This window comes from Erpetoichthys calabaricus, chromosome 4, assembly GCF_900747795.2.
Source record: "Erpetoichthys calabaricus chromosome 4, fErpCal1.3, whole genome shotgun sequence".
NCBI classification, from domain to species: Eukaryota; Metazoa; Chordata; class Cladistia; order Polypteriformes; family Polypteridae; genus Erpetoichthys; species Erpetoichthys calabaricus.
The window spans coordinates 52,398,537-52,417,175 of NC_041397.2; the positions used below are offsets into that span (position 1 = coordinate 52,398,537).

Below are 18,639 nucleotides of genomic sequence, written 5' to 3' on the forward strand. Positions count from 1 at the left end.
TTTTACACTTAAACGGCGTGTACAAAGAAATTTTCAAATAAACCTTTACACTGTGCCACACACTTTATTGTTTGCTTTCTATTTGCATCATCTACACCGTCACACTGTTCTATATCTCATTCATACATCACGCTCTTTGTCATTCCCAACACCAGGGGTTGGCGAGCGAAGCGAGCAGGGGGCGGAGCCCCCTAGTTTAACATAAACCAATCTAGAACAGTAGCACTAATACACAAGAGAGATTGCAAATGTTTAGGCAGTTTTGTATTATAGACTGTGTCAAAAGCAGTACTGAGGTCCAACAAAACAAGTATGCTCATAGCACCTGAATCAGTAGTCATTAGCAGATCACTAGTCACTTTTACCAGTGCTGTCTCAGTGCTGTGACCAGAGCAAAATCCAGTCCGGAGTGGTTGAAACAGAGCATTTACATGCATGTGAGTCTGCAGCTGTACAGCCACAGCATATTCCAGAACTTTGGAAATAAAGAGAGGTTGAGAAATGGGCTTGTAAATAGCAAAGTAATCAGGATTTAGGCTGATGTTTTTTTAAAATAAGTCAAATCGCAGCAGTTTTCAAGAGAAAAAGGTTTAAATCCTGAAAATAAGGAACTATAAATCACATTTTTGTAAGATGATAAAATACACGTAAATATTGTTTTACCAGTAACGACGCACTGCATGATAACATGCAGTGAATACACTTGACTTGAGCATTCAGTTTTCATACTCTTTCTCTGTACGTTTAGCATTTGTTTGCTCAGAGGTTGATGCGCTTGCTGCTTGCTGAGCAGTACTTCTTTTTTTCCACCCTAGCATCTTTTCGCGTTAAAACTGATGAATTCACTGTTTGTGTTGCAATTACTTAGTACGTTTTCTTTAATTTTTCACTTAAGCTGGCACTTCAACCTGCCTCAAGAATGATTAAAGATATGAAGAGGTAGGGGAAGTGACGGCGAATGTGGTAGGGATGAGAACAGTGCCCGTATGCATGTGCCGCATGGCCACCCTGCTGGCTGCTGCCGAGAGTTGATTCTACAATAAAATAAAACAAAAATAAAAAGAAAGCGGATAGTAGACATCACAAAGTATATGTGTACCAAATTTCAGGTCAATAGGTCAAATGGTTTGCAAGCTACAGGTGATTTAAAATCCTGCACAGACAAACTAACAGCCACGGTAGCGTATTATATATAAAGATAAATAATGTAGGTGGGGGATCTCTAGGAGATGAAGATGGTTTACAAATATTAATCACTTTGGTAGTGAAAGACGAACCAACTGAATGGAAGATTGAGAAACAAGTAACTTGCTTATTAATAAAACAAGGAACTTATATTTTAGTTTTCCACAGGAAATTGCATTCTTAAGTGAAGCATATCTGATAAGTTTTAAAAAATAACTAGCACACTCTTGCATTTTATAAGGAAGGTGAAGAGTGCAGAAGTCTTATTATAAAGAAAAGCCTTAAAACTTACTTTGAAGTAGGTATTAGGTAACAAAAGTTTATAATTTAAGAAAACCGTCCTTCCATGTTTCTGAGGCATTCTTGTGACAACAAAAGTAAACTGAACACAGTGCTTTTTATCACAGAATCTTGGTCTTATTCTCTCAAGGTAAGTATACATTTCTTGCTAATTTGTCTGCTTGCAGTGGCTCTCATGGATGGAGCTATGACAACACAACACCAAATCCAGCCCATTACATTGTGTTATTTTCATAGCCTAGAGAGCAAGATTTGTGACAAGTGGCAGCGCAGTGAAAAAAGCACTTATGAGTTTGTTTGTACTTTTTACACAACAATGAATCTGAAAACAACTGATTACACTGCATTGTATTTTTAATATAACCTTAGATTGTTGCAAGATCCAAACTACCACTCCTCTATTTTAAAACATTTGTACTTAACTTACTGAACATCAGCCTTATTAAGCTTAAGTGAATTAACATTGTAAAGTGGCTCAAGTGTGTGTGGGTGTATGTGGTGTGTATGTCTTCCTCCTGCAGTAAACCTGTTTCCTGTGCAAGGATTGTGCCTGCCTTGTGCTCTATTATTGCTGGGATAGGCAAATGCATCTGTTCAGTTCTTGTCACTTGACTGCATGCTACATGCCTGCTCAATATTCTGTCCCTGAAGCACACTCGGCAGTAGGCAGTATCTTTGCAATATAAAGAAATACGCTTCTGTATAGTGAAAAATATAAATGATTGTAATTGTGCCTCTTTCAGTTGTTATTCTTTAGTTGTTTACAGAACGGAAACAGCAATTGACATATTGGCCTCAATAATGGCAATAAGCACTGACTTTCCAAGGTGAATCTGTGCCCCTGTTGCTGAAACGGTGCTGCAGAGGAAGTTGAAATAGGGTAGCTGGCGATTTGAAGGGCACAGTTGGTCTGCTTTTAAAATGGCTGAGTTTCAGAGCAATGGTTTGCTTTTTTACCTTCTTAAAACATCATGTATACGCTTTTTTGCAATATGTGTGTAATCTTAAAGTAAGGATAAACACAGTATAACATTTTGGCTTGAAAACTGAATTATTCGGTAAGATTTAACTTTATTCTATACAACTGTGGTATTCTTCACCTCCATTATAAAACACAAGAGTGGGTTGTTTGTTTGTTTGTTTGTTTGTTTGTTTATTATATTATGTTGAAATCGGTTGTTTACTGTTTATGTAGCAGTCTGCTGATTTAACATGGCTAGAAAGTAATCTGTGATTATGCAATCTGTCTTGCTGTAGCATGAGAAGTCTCCACTAAACTTAATCAAATTTACCTGTGGTGTACAATTTCTGAACTTGCCGAGTGTAATTTTATCTCACTTTTCAATATTTCAGCTCCTGTTTCACTGCCAGTTATTTTTTTATGAAGAGTTCTTTTTAACCTCCTGTGTATATTAGTTTGGCATAAGGACCTGCTTTGCCTATTTCTACTGCTTTACTACTTCTTGAGAGGTGTGTTGTAATCAAATTAGAACATCCTCTTCATCTAAAATTGCACTGCTCTACAGAATGTTTACCAGTTGACATTTCTGATCATTTACTTAGTACTGTATTTGTATTCAAGGACCACAGAGCAAGTAAAGGTTACAGTTACTTTATAGTCTAGTTCTGTACATGTTTGGTGTTTTTCATTTCCTTGCCCGAGGTCCCTGAGGCTAGCACTAATTGGGATTAAATGTTATAGTTTATTTGAATACTTTTCTGCTGAAAACTTGTCCTGAAGCAATTTATCCTGTTATGTGTCACTAGTATGTCTATGACTTCTGGTAATACAGGTATGCCCATATACTGTACTTAAAGGAGGCTGATATAAAACCAATTTTGAAAAAGTCAAATCATCCATCCATCCATCCATTGTCTCCCGCTTATCCGAGGTCGGGTCGCGGGGGCAGCAGCTTGAGCAGAGATGCCCAGACTTCCCTCTCCCCGGCCACTTCTTCTAGCTCTTCCGGGAGAATCCCAAGGCGTTCCCAGGCCAGTCGAGAGACATAGTCCCTCCAGCGTGTCCTGGGTCTTCCCCGGGGCCTCCTCCCGGTTGGACGTGCCCGGAACACCTCACCAGGGAGGCGTCCAGGAGGCATCCTGATCAGATGCCCGAGCCACCTCATCTGACTCCTCTCGATGCGGAGGAGCAGCGGCTCTACTCTGAGCCCCTCCCGGATGACTGAGCTTCTCACCCTATCTTTAAGGGAAAGCCCAGACACCCTGCGGAGGAAACTCATTTCAGCCGCTTGTATTCGCGATCTCGTTCTTTCGGTCACTACCCATAGCTCATGACCATAGGTGAGGGTAGGAACATAGATCGACTGGTAAATTGAGAGCTTCGCCTTGCGGCTCAGCTCCTTTTTCACCACGACAGACCGATGCAACGCCCCGCATTACTGCGGATGCCGCACCGATCCGCCTGTCGATCTCACGCTCCATTCTTCCCTCACTCGTGAACAAGACCCCGAGATACTTGAACTCCTCCACTTGGGGCAGGATCTCGCTACCAACCCTGAGAGGGCACTCCACCCTTTTCCGGCTGAGGACCATGGTCTCGGATTTGGAGGTGCTGATTCTCATCCCAGCCGCTTCACACTCGGCTGCGAACCGATCCAGAGAGAGCTGAAGATCACGGCCTGATGAAGCAAAACAGGACAACATCATCTGCAAAAAGCAGTGACTCAATCCTGAGCCCACCAAACCGGACCCCCTCAACACCCTGGCTGCGCCTAGAAATTCTGTCCATAAAAGTTATGAACAGAATCGGTGACAAAGGGCAGCCCTGGCGGAGTCCAACTCTCACTGGAAACGGGTTCGACTTACTGCCGGCAATGCGGACCAAGCTCTGGCACCGATCGTACAGGGACTGAACAGCCCTTATCAGGGGGGCCGGTACCCCATACTCTCGGAGTACCCCCCACAGGATTCCCCGAGGGACACGGTCGAATGCCTTTTCTAAGTCCACAAAACACATGTAGACTGGTTGGGCAAACTCCCATGCACCCTCCAGGACCCTGCTAAGGGTATAGAGCTGGTCCACTGTTCCGCGACCAGGACGAAAACCACACTGTTCCTCCTGAATCCGAGGCTTGACTATCCGACGGACCCTCCTCTCCAGGACCCCTGAATAGACTTTTCCAGGGAGGCTGAGGAGTGTGATCCCTCTGTAGTTGGAACACACCCTCCGATCCCCCTTCTTAAAGAGGGGGACCACCACCCTGGTCTGCCAATCCAGAGGCACTGTCCCTGATGTCCATGCGATGTTGCAGAGGCGTGTCAGCCAAGACAGTCCTACAACATCCAGAGTCTTGAGGAACTCCGGGCGTATCTCATCCACCCCCGGGGCCCTGCCACCAAGGAGTTTTTTGACCACCTCGGTGACCTCAGTCCCAGAGATGGGGGAGCCCACCTCTGAGTCCCCAGGCTCTGCTTCCTCATTGGAAGGCATGTTAATGGGATTGAGGAGGTCTTCGAAGTATTCCCCCCACCGACCCACAACGTCCCGAGTCGAGGTCAGCAGCGCACCATCCCCACCATATACAGTGTTGACACTGCACTGCTTCCCCTTCCTGAGACGCCGGATGGTGGACCAGAATCTCCTCGAAGCCATCCGAAAGTCATTCTCCATGGCCTCCCCAAACTCCTCCCACGCCCGAGTTTTTGCCTCAGCAACCACCAAAGCCGCATTCCGCTTGGCCTGCCGGTACCTATCAGCTGCCTCCGGGGTCCCACAGGACAAAAGGGTCCTGTAGGACTCCTTCTTCAGCTTGACGGCATCCTTCACCGCCGGTGTCCACCAGCGGGTTCGGGGATTGCCGCCACGACTGGCACCGACCACCTTACGGCCACAGCTCCGGTCAGCTGCCTCAACAATAGAGGCACGGAACATGGCCCATTCGGACTCAATGTCCCCCACCTCCCTCGGGATGTGGTCGAAGTTCTGCCGGAGGTGGGAGTTGAAGCTACTTCTGACAGGGGGCTCTGCCAGACGTTCCCAGCAGACCCTCACAACACGTTTGGGCCTACCACGCCTGACCGGCATCCTCCCCCACCATCGAAGCCAACTCACCACCAGGTGGTGATCAGTTGACAGCTCCGCCCCTCTCTTCACCCGAGTGTCCAAGACATGTGGCCGCAAGTCCGACGACACGACCACAAAGTCGATCATCGAACTGAGGTCTAGGGTGTCCTGGTGCCAAGTGCACATATGAACACCCCTATGCTTGAACATGGTGTTCGTTATGGACAATCCGTGACGAGCACAGAAGTCCAATAACAAAACACCGCTCGGGTTCAGATCAGGGGGGCCATTCCTCCCAATCACGCCCTTCCAGGTCTCACTGTCATTGCCCACGTGAGCATTGAAGTCTCCCAGCAGAACGAGGGAGTCCCCAGAAGGTATGCCCTCTAGCACCCCCTCCAGGGACTCCAAAAAGGGTGGGTACTCCGAACTGCTGTTCGGTGCATACGCACAAACAACAGTTAGGACCCGTCCCCCCACCCGAAGGCGAAGGGAGGCTACCCTCTCGTCCACCGGGGTAAACCCCAATGTACAGGCTCCAAGTTGGGGGGCAATAAGTATACCCCACACCTGCTCGGCGCCTCTCACCGGGGGCAACTCCAGAGTGGTAGAGAGTCCAGCCCCTCTCAAGGAGATTGGTTCCAGAGTCCAAGCTGTGCGTCGAGGTGAGTCCGACTATATCTAGCCGGAACCTCTCAACTTCGCGCACTAGCTCAGGCTCCTTCCCCTTCAGAGAGGTGACATTCCACGTCCCAAGAGCCAGTTTCTGTAGCCGAGGATCGGACCGCCAAGGTCCCCGCCTTCGGCCACCACCCAGCTCACACTGCACCCGACCTCCTTGGCCCCTCCCATAGGTGGTGAGTCAAATCATATTCCAACAATTACTGTTCCATTTCTATCCTTCATTTTATGTCTAAACTGCATAAAAAGATTGTTTCCTGGCAATTGCAGGACAATGTAGATTAGTTATGCTAGGTCTTCCAGTCCAGGTTTCCAGTATTCCACAGCACTGACACTGCATTAGTTAAAACGATCTGTAGGGTTGGGCAGTTGTACCTTTAAACATATAACTGGGGATGGGGCATCACTATTTTTATGGAGTAAGCCAACATTGGTTTTTTACACTTCCTATAATTTTCAATTTGGCCACAGAGTGTCCTCATTGTTAATGGCAGTGCACTGTAACATTATGTTTAATGTAAAAAAACACATACAGTAGATAAATGAATTGATGGCTAAGAAGAAATCCGCCTTGCAAATTTGGCATTTCTTTGACTTCAAAGCAAATGAGCACGGTAAGCCAGAAGATTTAACTAAAGTTATTTGTTGACTAAGCAGGAAGTTTGCAAATGATTCACAAAGAAATTGTATAGTTACTTGCATGTACACCATTCAGCAGACTGCATGGGATTAACCAGTGACCAGTGCTGCTAGAACAAGTGCTAATGGTTTGTCTAACCAGCCATTGCTTATTGCCACTTTAGATTTGGAAAAAGTAAAAATATAAGCAGGGTATTGAGGTATGGGCACAACATATCACAGCAATTTTATTCACATTTATTTGAATAAAATTTAATTAACTATGTTTGCTTTATGCATTCTCTCAGAAGTGTTTTCAATTTTTTTTTTGGCTAAGGCACAAACATCAGGTTCACCTCGTCCCAAACTTCAAACTTACCCCTGCAGGTGGTTATCAGTCATAGCCTAGAGTAAAATTAAGTTGTATGCTTTTCAGTTATGATAATCCCTGTGCAGTGATGAGGCTTTGTGACCTATCAGTTGCACCATCGCACTGAACAGGCCCCCTTCCACATTGCCCTTTAAAGCCACCCAGAAATTCATGGAGTCTCTTCCCATGTGTAAAGCCAGTACAAGTGGCAAGATTCTGTAATGCACATGCAACATGCTTTTTGACAGGTATACATTTTTGAAATTGTGTGTCTTTTTCTCAACAGAAGCTGTAGCCGTTCACTATAGAAAAATACGTAGACAGAAGAGCCAATTATGGTCATAGAACAACCCAAGCAGAATTTTTAATCCCACCAAACTTGATTTCATTCATACATCTAGACTGACTGCAGCACACTTGCGACTTTCAGAAAAGCTGTAACAATGGCAGCGGTTAGAACATCATCTACCTCTCTTGTCTTCTCTTAATAACATGCTGCATTTGACTTTTTCTTCTTCTTTTGGCCTTCAGTATCAGTAAAAAAATCTTGGGACGAGACTAATCCTGAGATGAGAAGTGACTTTTTGGAAGGAAGTTACGCGAGATGGAGATTTTTATCATGAGATTCTTTCGAAGCACACCCTACTTACAACTATTTTCAAACAAGACCACAATCATCAGGTGCATTCCGGCACTTAATCTGGATAGACACTAATCCATTAAAGGGCTTACTTATGAACACACACACATACACATACACACTTATGAAGATCCAGTTTAGAATCACCCATTCCTCTAAATATGGCAGCGAGAAACAATGAAGTCAAACGAATTAACACGAAAATTGTCAATCGGTTACACAGCAAATTGATTAAATGCGTATCAATAAACTATGCTGAAGCAGTTGGTGGTGATTGTACGGAAGATGAAAACATCAATTTACAATATCCCATAGAATATCTACAAGCTTTAATGACGTCAACGACGAATTACTGTTGAAAGAAGGATGTATCGTAATGTTATTGTGTAAGTTATGTATAAATCGATGGACTATGCAATGGAACAAGATTAGTTGTATTAAAAATCGGTCAAACAATTCTAACATGTAAAATTTTAACAGGCGACAAGAAATTCTTAAGCCTTTAAAGTTCAAAAGTTTTAAAGCTGATACCAGCAATAACTAAACCACTGATCAGAAGTAAACATAGCATGGCAAGTATGTTTGATATTTGCAAAAAGCAATCCAAAACTTGAGCATTGTAATTTTAAAGTTAAAAATTCAACATCATAAGCAGTATTCACAACAGCTTAATTCTAATTAGAAAGAAGCATTGATTACATGTTATGCTTTCACTATTTACAGTGACAGAATTGCCTTTAAAAAGGACCAAAATGTGAAAATAAATGTTGATACTATTGCACCTTGGGTATATTTCAATAAATTCACATTGTATACTGTACCGTACTGTATTTATAATTGTAAGCAGAGAGAGTCATGTGCTGACCTCATTAGATTTTTGTATTTGTGGTAGTGTTTAGAAAGTGTAAAACCAATGTCAGGACTGGAAGAAATGGTTTCCTTTCAGGCCACTAACTTTATTTATTTATTTTTTTTAATGAACAGAATGGACATCAAATTGTTGATGACTCAATGGGAGAAGATGAGATACCTTCATCTAGTGTAAGTAAAGAAATTCACTGACTTTCATAGTAAAGATTTGAAAGAAGAATAAAAGAAAAAAGTTTCTGTCATCACTATAAATTTTATAGATGGTACAAGTCTTTGTGTGTTTACATTATGTGAACTGTTTGCATGTGTAGGTACAGTATGTGCTGTATGTGTATACAGTAATCCCTCCTCCATCGCGGGGGTTGCGTTCCAGAGCCACCCGCGAAATAAGAAAATCCGCGAAGTAGAAACCATATGTTTATATGGTTATTTTTATATTGTCATGCTTAGGTCACAGATTTGCGCATAAACACATGAGGTTGTAGAGAGACAGGAACGTTATTCAAACACTGCAAACAAACATTTGTCTCTTTTTCAAAAGTTTAAACTGTGCTCAATGACAAGACAGAGATGACAGTTCAGTCTCACAATTAAAAGAATGCAAACATATCTTCCTCTTCAAAGGAGCAAAAAAATCAATAGGGCTGTTTGGCTTGTAAGTATGCGAAGCACCACGGCACAAAGCTGTTGAAGGCGGCAGCTCACACCCCCTCCGTCAGGAGCAGAGGGAGAGTGAGAGAGAGAGAGACAGATAAAAAAAATCAATACGTGCCCTTTGAGCTTTTAAGTATGCGAAGCACCATGCAGCATAGTTAAAAGCTGCACACAGAAGGTAGCAACGTGAAGATAATCTTTCAGCATTTTCAGACGAGCGTCCGTATCGTCTAGGTGTGCGAACAGCCCCCCTGCTCACACCCCCTACATCAGGATCACAGATAGCGCAAGAGAGAGAGAGAAAGAAAAGTAAGTTGGGTAGCTTCTCAGCCATCTGCCAATAGCGTCCCTTGTATGAAATCAACTGGGCAAACCAACTGAGGAAGCATGTACCAGAAATTAAAAGACCCATTGTCCTCAGAAACCCGCGAAGCAGCGAAAAATCCGCGATATATATTTAAATATGCTTACATATAAAATCCGCGATGGAGTGAAGCCGCGAAAGGCGAAGCGCGATATAGCGAGGGATTACTGTATATACAGTAGTCTACAGTGTATAATAGAAGCTAATTTGTCTCTCCAATAGCTAAATTTTGTTTTGTGTAATCAGCATTAATGTTTGCAACACACCATCTAATGGAATGTACTTAGTATTGTGTCTAGTAATAAAAATGCATTGCATTTTTCTTTTTAAAAGTTGTTACATCACAAACATTAGCACTGCTGTTGAGAATCCTTTACCAAATGCTGTATTATTGAGTCAACACGCAAACTGACACTATGACATAATAAAGGAAATTTTAAATAGAAAAAATGTGCAAGAAATATAAAAAGAGTGATAGAGGGAGTACTGGTAGTAATTTGAGTCCTTTAGTGACAGTAATGTGCAAAGTGAGAGCAGGAATAAGTCATGTGGAGAATTATGTCCTTAAGTGGGTGAGTAGTGTTGTACATACTGCGGAATGCATTTATACTTTTTCAAATTAATTTTAATTTAATGATGCTTCTGCACTTAGAATTAAGTGCTCGATGAATACTCTGTGTGTGTGTGTGTGTGTGTGTGTATGATTTTATATATATAATATATACATACACACACACATAAATATATGCGTGCACCTGCATTTGTTAACAAATCTACTTGTTTCAGTTAAGTATTACAAGATACAGGAGCCAACCTCAGATACTGTGCCAGTCCATTACAAGTCCTCCTCACACATATACACATTCCCACCTACATACCAGTACTCTGCCAGTTAGCATTACCAGTTAACCTAAAACACATGACTTTGGGGATATGGAAGGAAAATATGCCTAGAGGAAATCCCATATAGAAACAGGTGGACAGTGACTGGGCTTGGACTTTAACCCTGAATACTGGATCCATGAGGTAGCAGCACTAAATAGTATGGAATACTTCTGGTATTTGTGTGTGTTTACAATACATATGTAATGTGCAGTGAGGTTAAAAAGTATTTGACCCTTCCTGATTTCCTCTGTTACTGCAAATTTATGACACCAGAATTTTCAGTCAAAATATAATATTGAATAAAGGACTCCTAAGTGATCAAGAAATACATGTTTTAAACCTATTTTATTAATCCAACAAAAACATTATTTCACACCAGTGGGCATTGTGTGAGAAAACATTTGTTTGTTGTTAGATCAACCCAATGGATAGTAAAAGCCAAATTATTGACAATAGCCAGGTGTCATTACAATCAGTCCTTCTTACGTATAAACCTCCTTTATTTTGATCCTTACAATCAAAGTCAAATTGCCAGCACAAAGACTCAACAAGCACATAATTCCAGAATCAAAGAAATAAAGTTATGATTTTTATCAGTGTGAAAGCCTACAAGTTATTCCTAAGGCTCTGGGACTCCACTTAACCACAGTATTAGCCATAGTAAAAGTCCAAACCTAAATCCTGTAGAATTGCTGAGGCAAGGTCATGTGGCAAGCAGTTTATATTTGAAATCTTAACCAGTGTTTGTCAATTGAAGCAGTTGTACAGGGAAGTGTTTATAGAAGTGGCTCAAATTCTTCTACACTCATAAAAAAGACTGGTACAAAATTATAGGATGCATTTAGTTGCAGTCATTGAAGGTTATTAAATTAATGTTATTAAACAAGTTACTAAATGTAAAGGGGCAATTACCTTTTAACATAGTTGTAGCTAGTGCTGAAAAGTTTTGTTCATTTATATATAACATAAGAAATCGAAATCCTGTGCGGAAGTTGCTCCTGTGTGTGCCTTATACTTGCTGGGATAAGCTCCAGCCCCCTCCAAAACCCTGCTCAGGATTAAGCATGCTTACAAAATTGTATGGTATGGTTATTTATTTTAAGTGTCTTGTCTCATATCAGTTATTAATGCCAAGATTTAAAAGTTATTTGCAGTAATAGAGGCAATCAGGAAAGAAGCCCAATACATTTTGTTGCATTTTGTATGTTTGTGAAAGACATACTACATGTACAGTATATAGGACTGTGTGCATATGTGATGCTTTGTAATACATTTTTTTGTTGCTGGCCTTATTTATTTGATCAAAAATAGCCTCTAAAGTCTGGAAATGCTTTCTATTGATTCCCTTAGTCCCTTCTGTAATATTTAAGCATTAATATTGAATTTTTCTGAAGATGCAGTTTAAAATAATGCATTGATCAAGTTAAGTGGCTCTTACGGTAACATGAGCTCAATTTGAGAGACATTATAAGCTTTTTTACACCATTGAAAAAGTCTGAAGTCTCCAGTTATTGCTTAAAGACATGTTAATCTGAACACAGGAAATATGTAGGAAAAGTGAAAGAGATTATTTTATTCAGCATTGGTAAAAATAGTAAGTATTTCCCAGAATGAAATTGCTTCTTTGGTCAAGCATTGACAAATGCCACATATAAATGATTAGATTTTAGCCATAATGATTCAGTGTATCTATACTAAGCTGTTCAGTTTAAGCCGTAGATGATCAAATCAAGGCTCACTGATACTGTGGTATGATGTATTTGGAAAAGAAAAAATACATAGTATTTATTAGTCATTCACATCAAATGTTAATTGAATGAGTAATTGAATAAGTCGTATATGATGGAAGCAATTCAACAAATAAATTATATTGTCTGTTGCAAATATTTCTGTAAAAATGAAAAAGACCAGGCAAAGTAGTAGTAACAATGAGAAAGGAGCTGAAAAAACCTGGGGGGAAAAATAGACTATACTGTAGATAGTATCGAAGATTTACTGCCATAGAAGTGCTGCTAATATGTTTAACCAAATGCCCATCGAACTACTTAATCATATTTAGATTATTTAATACTGAAATAGGAGCTGATAAAAAGAAGAACCGTGTTGTCCTCTGTGTAGAAGGCAACAGAACAGAAATCAAAAAGCTCACTGTTTTTGTTACTCTAGAAGTACTTTTGTTCATGTTTTATGGAAGGATTATTTTGATGTTATTTTAAAACTGTATTTTAAAACTTTAAATTCTGTAATTTGCATTTACTCTGTGTAGTCCAACATGTTTTCTTCCCTCTCAAAGCTTTCTGGCCCAGCAGCAGACTGGCATCCTGTCTATTGCTGTTTCCTGCCTTCTGCCTGGTGGTGCCTGCTGTTCCCCTGCAGCAGTGATTTGGTTTAGATGGTTTTTGAACATGTTGGTTTGAGAGAAAGATGGCATAACACACAGTGCATCACAGCTTGCTGTGTATGAGGCTGCATAGCTGCTGACCCCTGTCCACCGCCAAAAGTGCCTACAATAGACACGTGAGCATCAAAAGTGGACCAGGGAGCAATGGCATAAGGTGGCTTGGTCTGGTAAATAATATTTTTTTTTAGATCATGTGGACAGCCGGGTGTGTGTACGTTATTTACCTGGGCAAGAGAAGGCAGCAGGATACAATATGGGAAGAAGGTAAATTGGCAGAAGCAGTAGGATGCCCTGGGCAATGTTCTGCTGAGAAACATTGGGTTTTGGCATTTGTGTGAAATGTTACTTGGACACGCATCACCTGTCTAAAAGGATGTTGCAGACCACATACACTCCTTCACAGCAGTGGTATTCCCTGATGGCAGTGACCTATTTCAACAGGGTAAGGTTTCTTGCCACACTAAAAAAGAAAATGTGCAAGAATGGTTTCAGGAACATGACAAAGAGTTCAAGGTGTTGACTTAGCCCCCAAATTCCCCAGATCTCAGTTTAATTGAACATTTGTGGAAAACAAGTCCATTCTGTGGAGGCTCCACCTCCCAACTTGCAGGACTTAAAGGATCTGCTAGTAACACCTTGGTGCCAGATACTACAGAACATCTTTAGAGGTCTTGTGGAGTTAATGCCTAGACAGGTCACGGCTGTTTTGGAGCACAGGGGGAACCCACACAGTGTTACACAGGTGATTTTAAAGTTGTGGCTGATAGGTGTGTGTATGTGTTTTGTGTGTATGTATATGTATACGCACACACATATACATGTTTGTATATATAGTAAGTATATGTATATATGAGAAAAGCGCTATATAAATGTAATGAATTATTATTATTATTATATGCGTGTATATGAAAACCTATTTTATTATATTTGTATTATGTATTACATTAATTTTTTTTGTAATCTGTAATAGGCATATTAAAATAAACACAACTGAACATAGAGCTGAACTGAACATTTACAAATTTAGATAACTGCCATCAGTTCTGAAGACTCTTACTTTCAGCTGTAGTCAGTGCATTATTGTGATAAGGGGGCCATTTGCTCTACCCTCCTAAAGAATTACTATAAATACTTGTTTGTGAATGCATTTGTTCAGTGTATTGAAAAAATATTCTGTTTGATTTTTTTTTTTTTTTTTGGGATTGTAATTTATCTTTCATAAAATATTGTCAAATCTTAATATAAAACTTAACATTAGATAAATTATTTACAAATGGTAATGCAGCTACTACACAAGCCACATTTGGAAATAATATTTTGCGAGATTTTAGCATTTTTAGATTCTTATACATTCATGATGCCTCATGTTTTGGGGTCTGTGCACATGTTATTGAGTGGCACACTACAGAGATTCTTATAACAAATCTTCTGTCTATGTTTAAGTCAAATTTTTGGGTTTATTTTTGTTTTCATAATGCTGCAGCAAGAAATATGCTAAAATGAGGCATGGAATTTACAAATTTTGTCAGATTAAAATCAGATACTCTGGCACTCAACAAACTGGTACTCTAGTTCCATCCCCAGCTCACAAGATGCATAGAAGGTTTGTTTATACTTAATTTAAAATTTTTAATGTCCACTCACCTACACACACTGATGATAGGAAAAAGACAGGAAGCAAGAAACCATAGCTAAAATCACATTCTTCTTTAGTATTAACAAGAGAACACTCTGTTGGCTCATTTACTGTTTGGCCAAAGTTCATTTTCACATGAAGTGCAATCTGGTCTGATCTGCAGAGAAGCTCTGCACACAGCGAAAACAAGTTTAATGTCCTTAAAATAAAGACTGAAAGGCATATGACACAAAAAATTAGTCCTTGCCTAACCACCGTGGTCAATTACAATGGAATGGTAATTCAAATTTGAGTGGCTGAATAACATTTTAACACTTTTTGCATGAAATTGTAATTGTTTATTGTGGAAAATATCACATAAACAATGTATATTACCTCATGCCAATATATATAATGTAGACATAATTTGAAATGCAAATATGTATAAATTCAACAATGTCTAAATGTGAAACATTTAAATCACAAAGTATAGTTTGACAGCCTGCCACAAACATAAACAGCTCACACTGACACACCCAAATGTATAGTTAGACGGTGTTTGTAATACTGACCATTGTTGAATAGTCTCAGTCTCACTATAGATGTTATTGAAATATTTGACATACATGAACACAAAAAAAGATTTAAATGGGAACTAATGCAAAGGTTTTAATTATTAAGTGTACTAGCTGTAGACTGACACATTTTTTCCTAGAAAGATAATTTTAACTTTAAATAAGAAGGTAGTAATAAATGAAAGTAGTGAATCAATGTACTTGATAATGATAAAAGTGTATCATGAGGCATTGGCCTGCCTTTCATGTAGTAGGTAGCCAGCGATTTTCTTCAAGTTTACCAAGTAGACATGGAATAGGTCAAATAGGGTTTTTTTTCCCCATAAACTTTGAAGATGCTTAATTTTTATTTTTGTGCTTTTTGAATCACAACTGTGGAAGTGTACAGTTAAATGCTAATGCTGCATATATTGTGTCACAAATTTTGTCATGGCCCCTTCATCCTGCATTTACACTTTCATGACTTTTTTTATGCGATGAAATAGAGAAAGAGCTTAATCAAACAAATGAACATATCTTTGGCATGAATGCAACTAGTAATTATTCAAATAAAGAGAAAACTTTGTTCTGTAGGGTTAAATTGTTAACTAAGAAGATTCCCCACATAGTGCCAGCCAGGCAGCCTAATTTTAGTAACTACCATCTGGGTGGTGTTGTGTGAAGTTCGAATAAACATTTTTACCTTTTTACTGTTTTTTTTTTTTTTCTTTTTCTAGTTTGTGCCAGTGCCTTAAGTTTACTTTAAGATTTTAAACGAAATGATCTTTTTTATTAATTTAAATTCACCCTCAAAAAAAATCTGTCATGCTCTGTTATGATGCGTGGTAAACTTTTAGTTTGACACATTGAAATAAAATATTACAATAAATGTAAGGTGCATATCGCACTTTAATATCCAGCGGTAGATTACACACTTAAAACAAAAAATCAGAGCAGATTTCATATGAGTGATCTGCTAAAGCAATGTAAAAATGTAATGTTTTATATGAAGATTAAAATATTGAAAACTGCCATTTACAGTTTGCTACTTTAAACTTATAAGCAGTTTTCCATCCAGAAAGTTTTGTGCTTGCTGCTGCATTCCCAACATGAGTCCCCAAAGATTTCAGTATGAACACTAGCCACTACACCACCAGATCACACTGTTCCAAATTATCAATAGCAGAGAGCTAGATTAAAACTATTGATTATTTATTTATAGGTTTCTGTTACTGAATTTGACACGGCTCACTCTTTACTGATTGGCTGTGCAATTGTGTCCTGCAGTGGACTGGCATACCATTTTTCCTTCTTGCCTTCCACTCAGTGCTGCTGCAATACTCACTGGCTTCCTGTGACCCTAAACTGGGCTGGTTCAATTTACCCTTCAGTACATGCAGGAGTAAATGTATACTTTTATTCGGCTCTTTTCCCACGATTTCAGAATACCCGTGTAATTACCCTCTACCTCATTTGCTGTCACCAGGTGGCCACTTGTATATTGCAGGACTTTTTTTTTTTTTTAAAGTAACACAAGTATTTTTACATTATTAAAGTAAATACAGTCAATCCTCAGAGTTTGCATATTTAACTTTAGTGACTTCAAGTATTTTCTCATTTTTATTTGTAATCTTTTACTTTCGTGTTTTCAACCTTGCACATTCATGAGCTTTGTGGCTATGTGTAGTGGAGAAAATGAATTGGAGGCACAAGTTAAGGGAGTGAAAATAACTTTTTTTTTTTTTTTTAAAGAGAATGGAATTTGGACCTCACTCTGATATGTAGAGAAGGGCGTGGTCTAGTATAGATTTTTGCGCAAGCCCTGATCATGAAACATCACACGTTTCAAGGTTTGATGTTTTTTTTACTAGGGGGCAAGGGTGAAATGAATTGGATACTGTATCTACCTTGCTCACGCTACTGTTCTAGAGTAAAGAGTTCCCTGTGCATTTATTGCATATTTTCTTTGTTTGACTAAAAAAAAAATAATCAAGTTTTATGTTGTAATTATGCCTTCAAAGCATAGTGCAAGTCCTATGGGTTCTAGCCCACGTGTGCTAAGTCAGTGATGGAGGAGTGAGAAAATTTGGTTTTTGAGTTTGGTGTTAACGAATTGACCAGTTGGATAGAGATATTGAGGCTGCTGATCCCACAATCGATCTCAGCTTCAAGGTTAAACATAACTCACCTCTACTATGCTGCCATATGCAGAGACCCTTAACCCTTAACTACTCGCACCATTTCTCATACATCTTGCCTGAAGAAGGGGCCTGAGTTGCCTCGAAAGCTTGCACATTGTAATATTTTTAGTTAGCCAATAAAAGGTGTCATTTTGCTTGGCTTTTCTCTACATTCTTAATGGCTAACACAGTACAACACCCTAGTACTACTTAATCTCAAGGGGAAGTGTAGATCCATACAGCAGCAGAAATATAAAAAAGACAAAGTTACATACTTGCAGGATAGTAAGTCAGTCATTCGATAGGTAGACTGGTAATAAATAAATGTGCGTTGTGCAGAAATTGCAAAATTAACTTATTAGCATTTAGTTTATAACATCTGGAGGAGGAATTGAATTGTCTGATAGCAGGCTATGGGCTGCTGAGTGCAGATTGATGAATGAAAATGTCAAATTTGTCCATTTAAAATTAAATCTGCAATGCAATAAAGTGTACAGAAAGTGAAGTGGTCTGAATCCTTTCTAAATCAACTGTGCCTGTCTAGGCAACATTTATAAGCCGCTTGTATTTCTGCGACTTGAGGTATAGTATCACTTTATCTTGATGTATTGAAACAATCATAGTTAATGGGGATAGAAAAATACTACTGGAAATAAAAGAAATAGAGTTATGTATTATTGAACAAAAGCAGCAGGTTGAATAAACAAAAGACTAAACTTATAAAGGAAAAATAAATAACTATTATGTGTAACTGTCAAACCATAAAAAAATGAGTGTGCAGTAGGTGATTAAAACAAGTCAAATCATGTTACATGTTTTAGGACTTAAGACAGATCATTAAATGTGCTCAGCCCTAAGGAGAACGTGTATCTAATTTAAAGGTCCAGAAAACTTCACTTGGTAATGTAAGGGTGTTAATTTCCTCACCCCAGGTTTACTTTCACTGTTTCAAACACCACACATTTTAGATAGATAGATAGATACTTTATTAATCCCAAGGGAAAATTCACATTTTACGTTGCTAGCTGAATATGAGTCTAATTAATGTTATGTTCCAAGACCATGTTTCTCACGTACAGAGATATTTTTCAGTTTTCCCCCACAAAAAGCAAGGGACAGGAACATAATAACAAACTAATGATGTCTTGTGTGATAGTGTCACCAATGTAAGATGAAGATGTTGAAATTGGCATCTGCTAAGGAATTTCAGTTAAAGCTATAGCAAATGCAAAGCTAAAGGGAGTACTTGGCTTAGATTTCTAAAGCTTAAGACTGGTTTTTCTTCTAAAATTTAGCAC

The 18,639-nt window shown here is 39.4% G+C and overlaps 1 protein-coding gene across 4 annotated transcripts in view; it reads left to right on the forward strand.

Moving 5' to 3' along the window:
* LOC114650023 (ribosomal protein S6 kinase alpha-3) overlaps positions 1-18,639 on the forward strand; it is a 172,122-nt gene that overhangs the window by 40,511 nt on the left and 112,972 nt on the right. For all 4 annotated transcript variants that reach the window (XM_028799453.2, XM_028799454.2, XM_051927362.1 and 1 more), the window contains one exon: positions 8,803-8,859. In XM_028799453.2, coding sequence (XP_028655286.1) covers positions 8,803-8,859 — 57 coding nt within the window. Of the gene's footprint in view, positions 1-8,802; positions 8,860-18,639 lie in introns of those variants that run through there.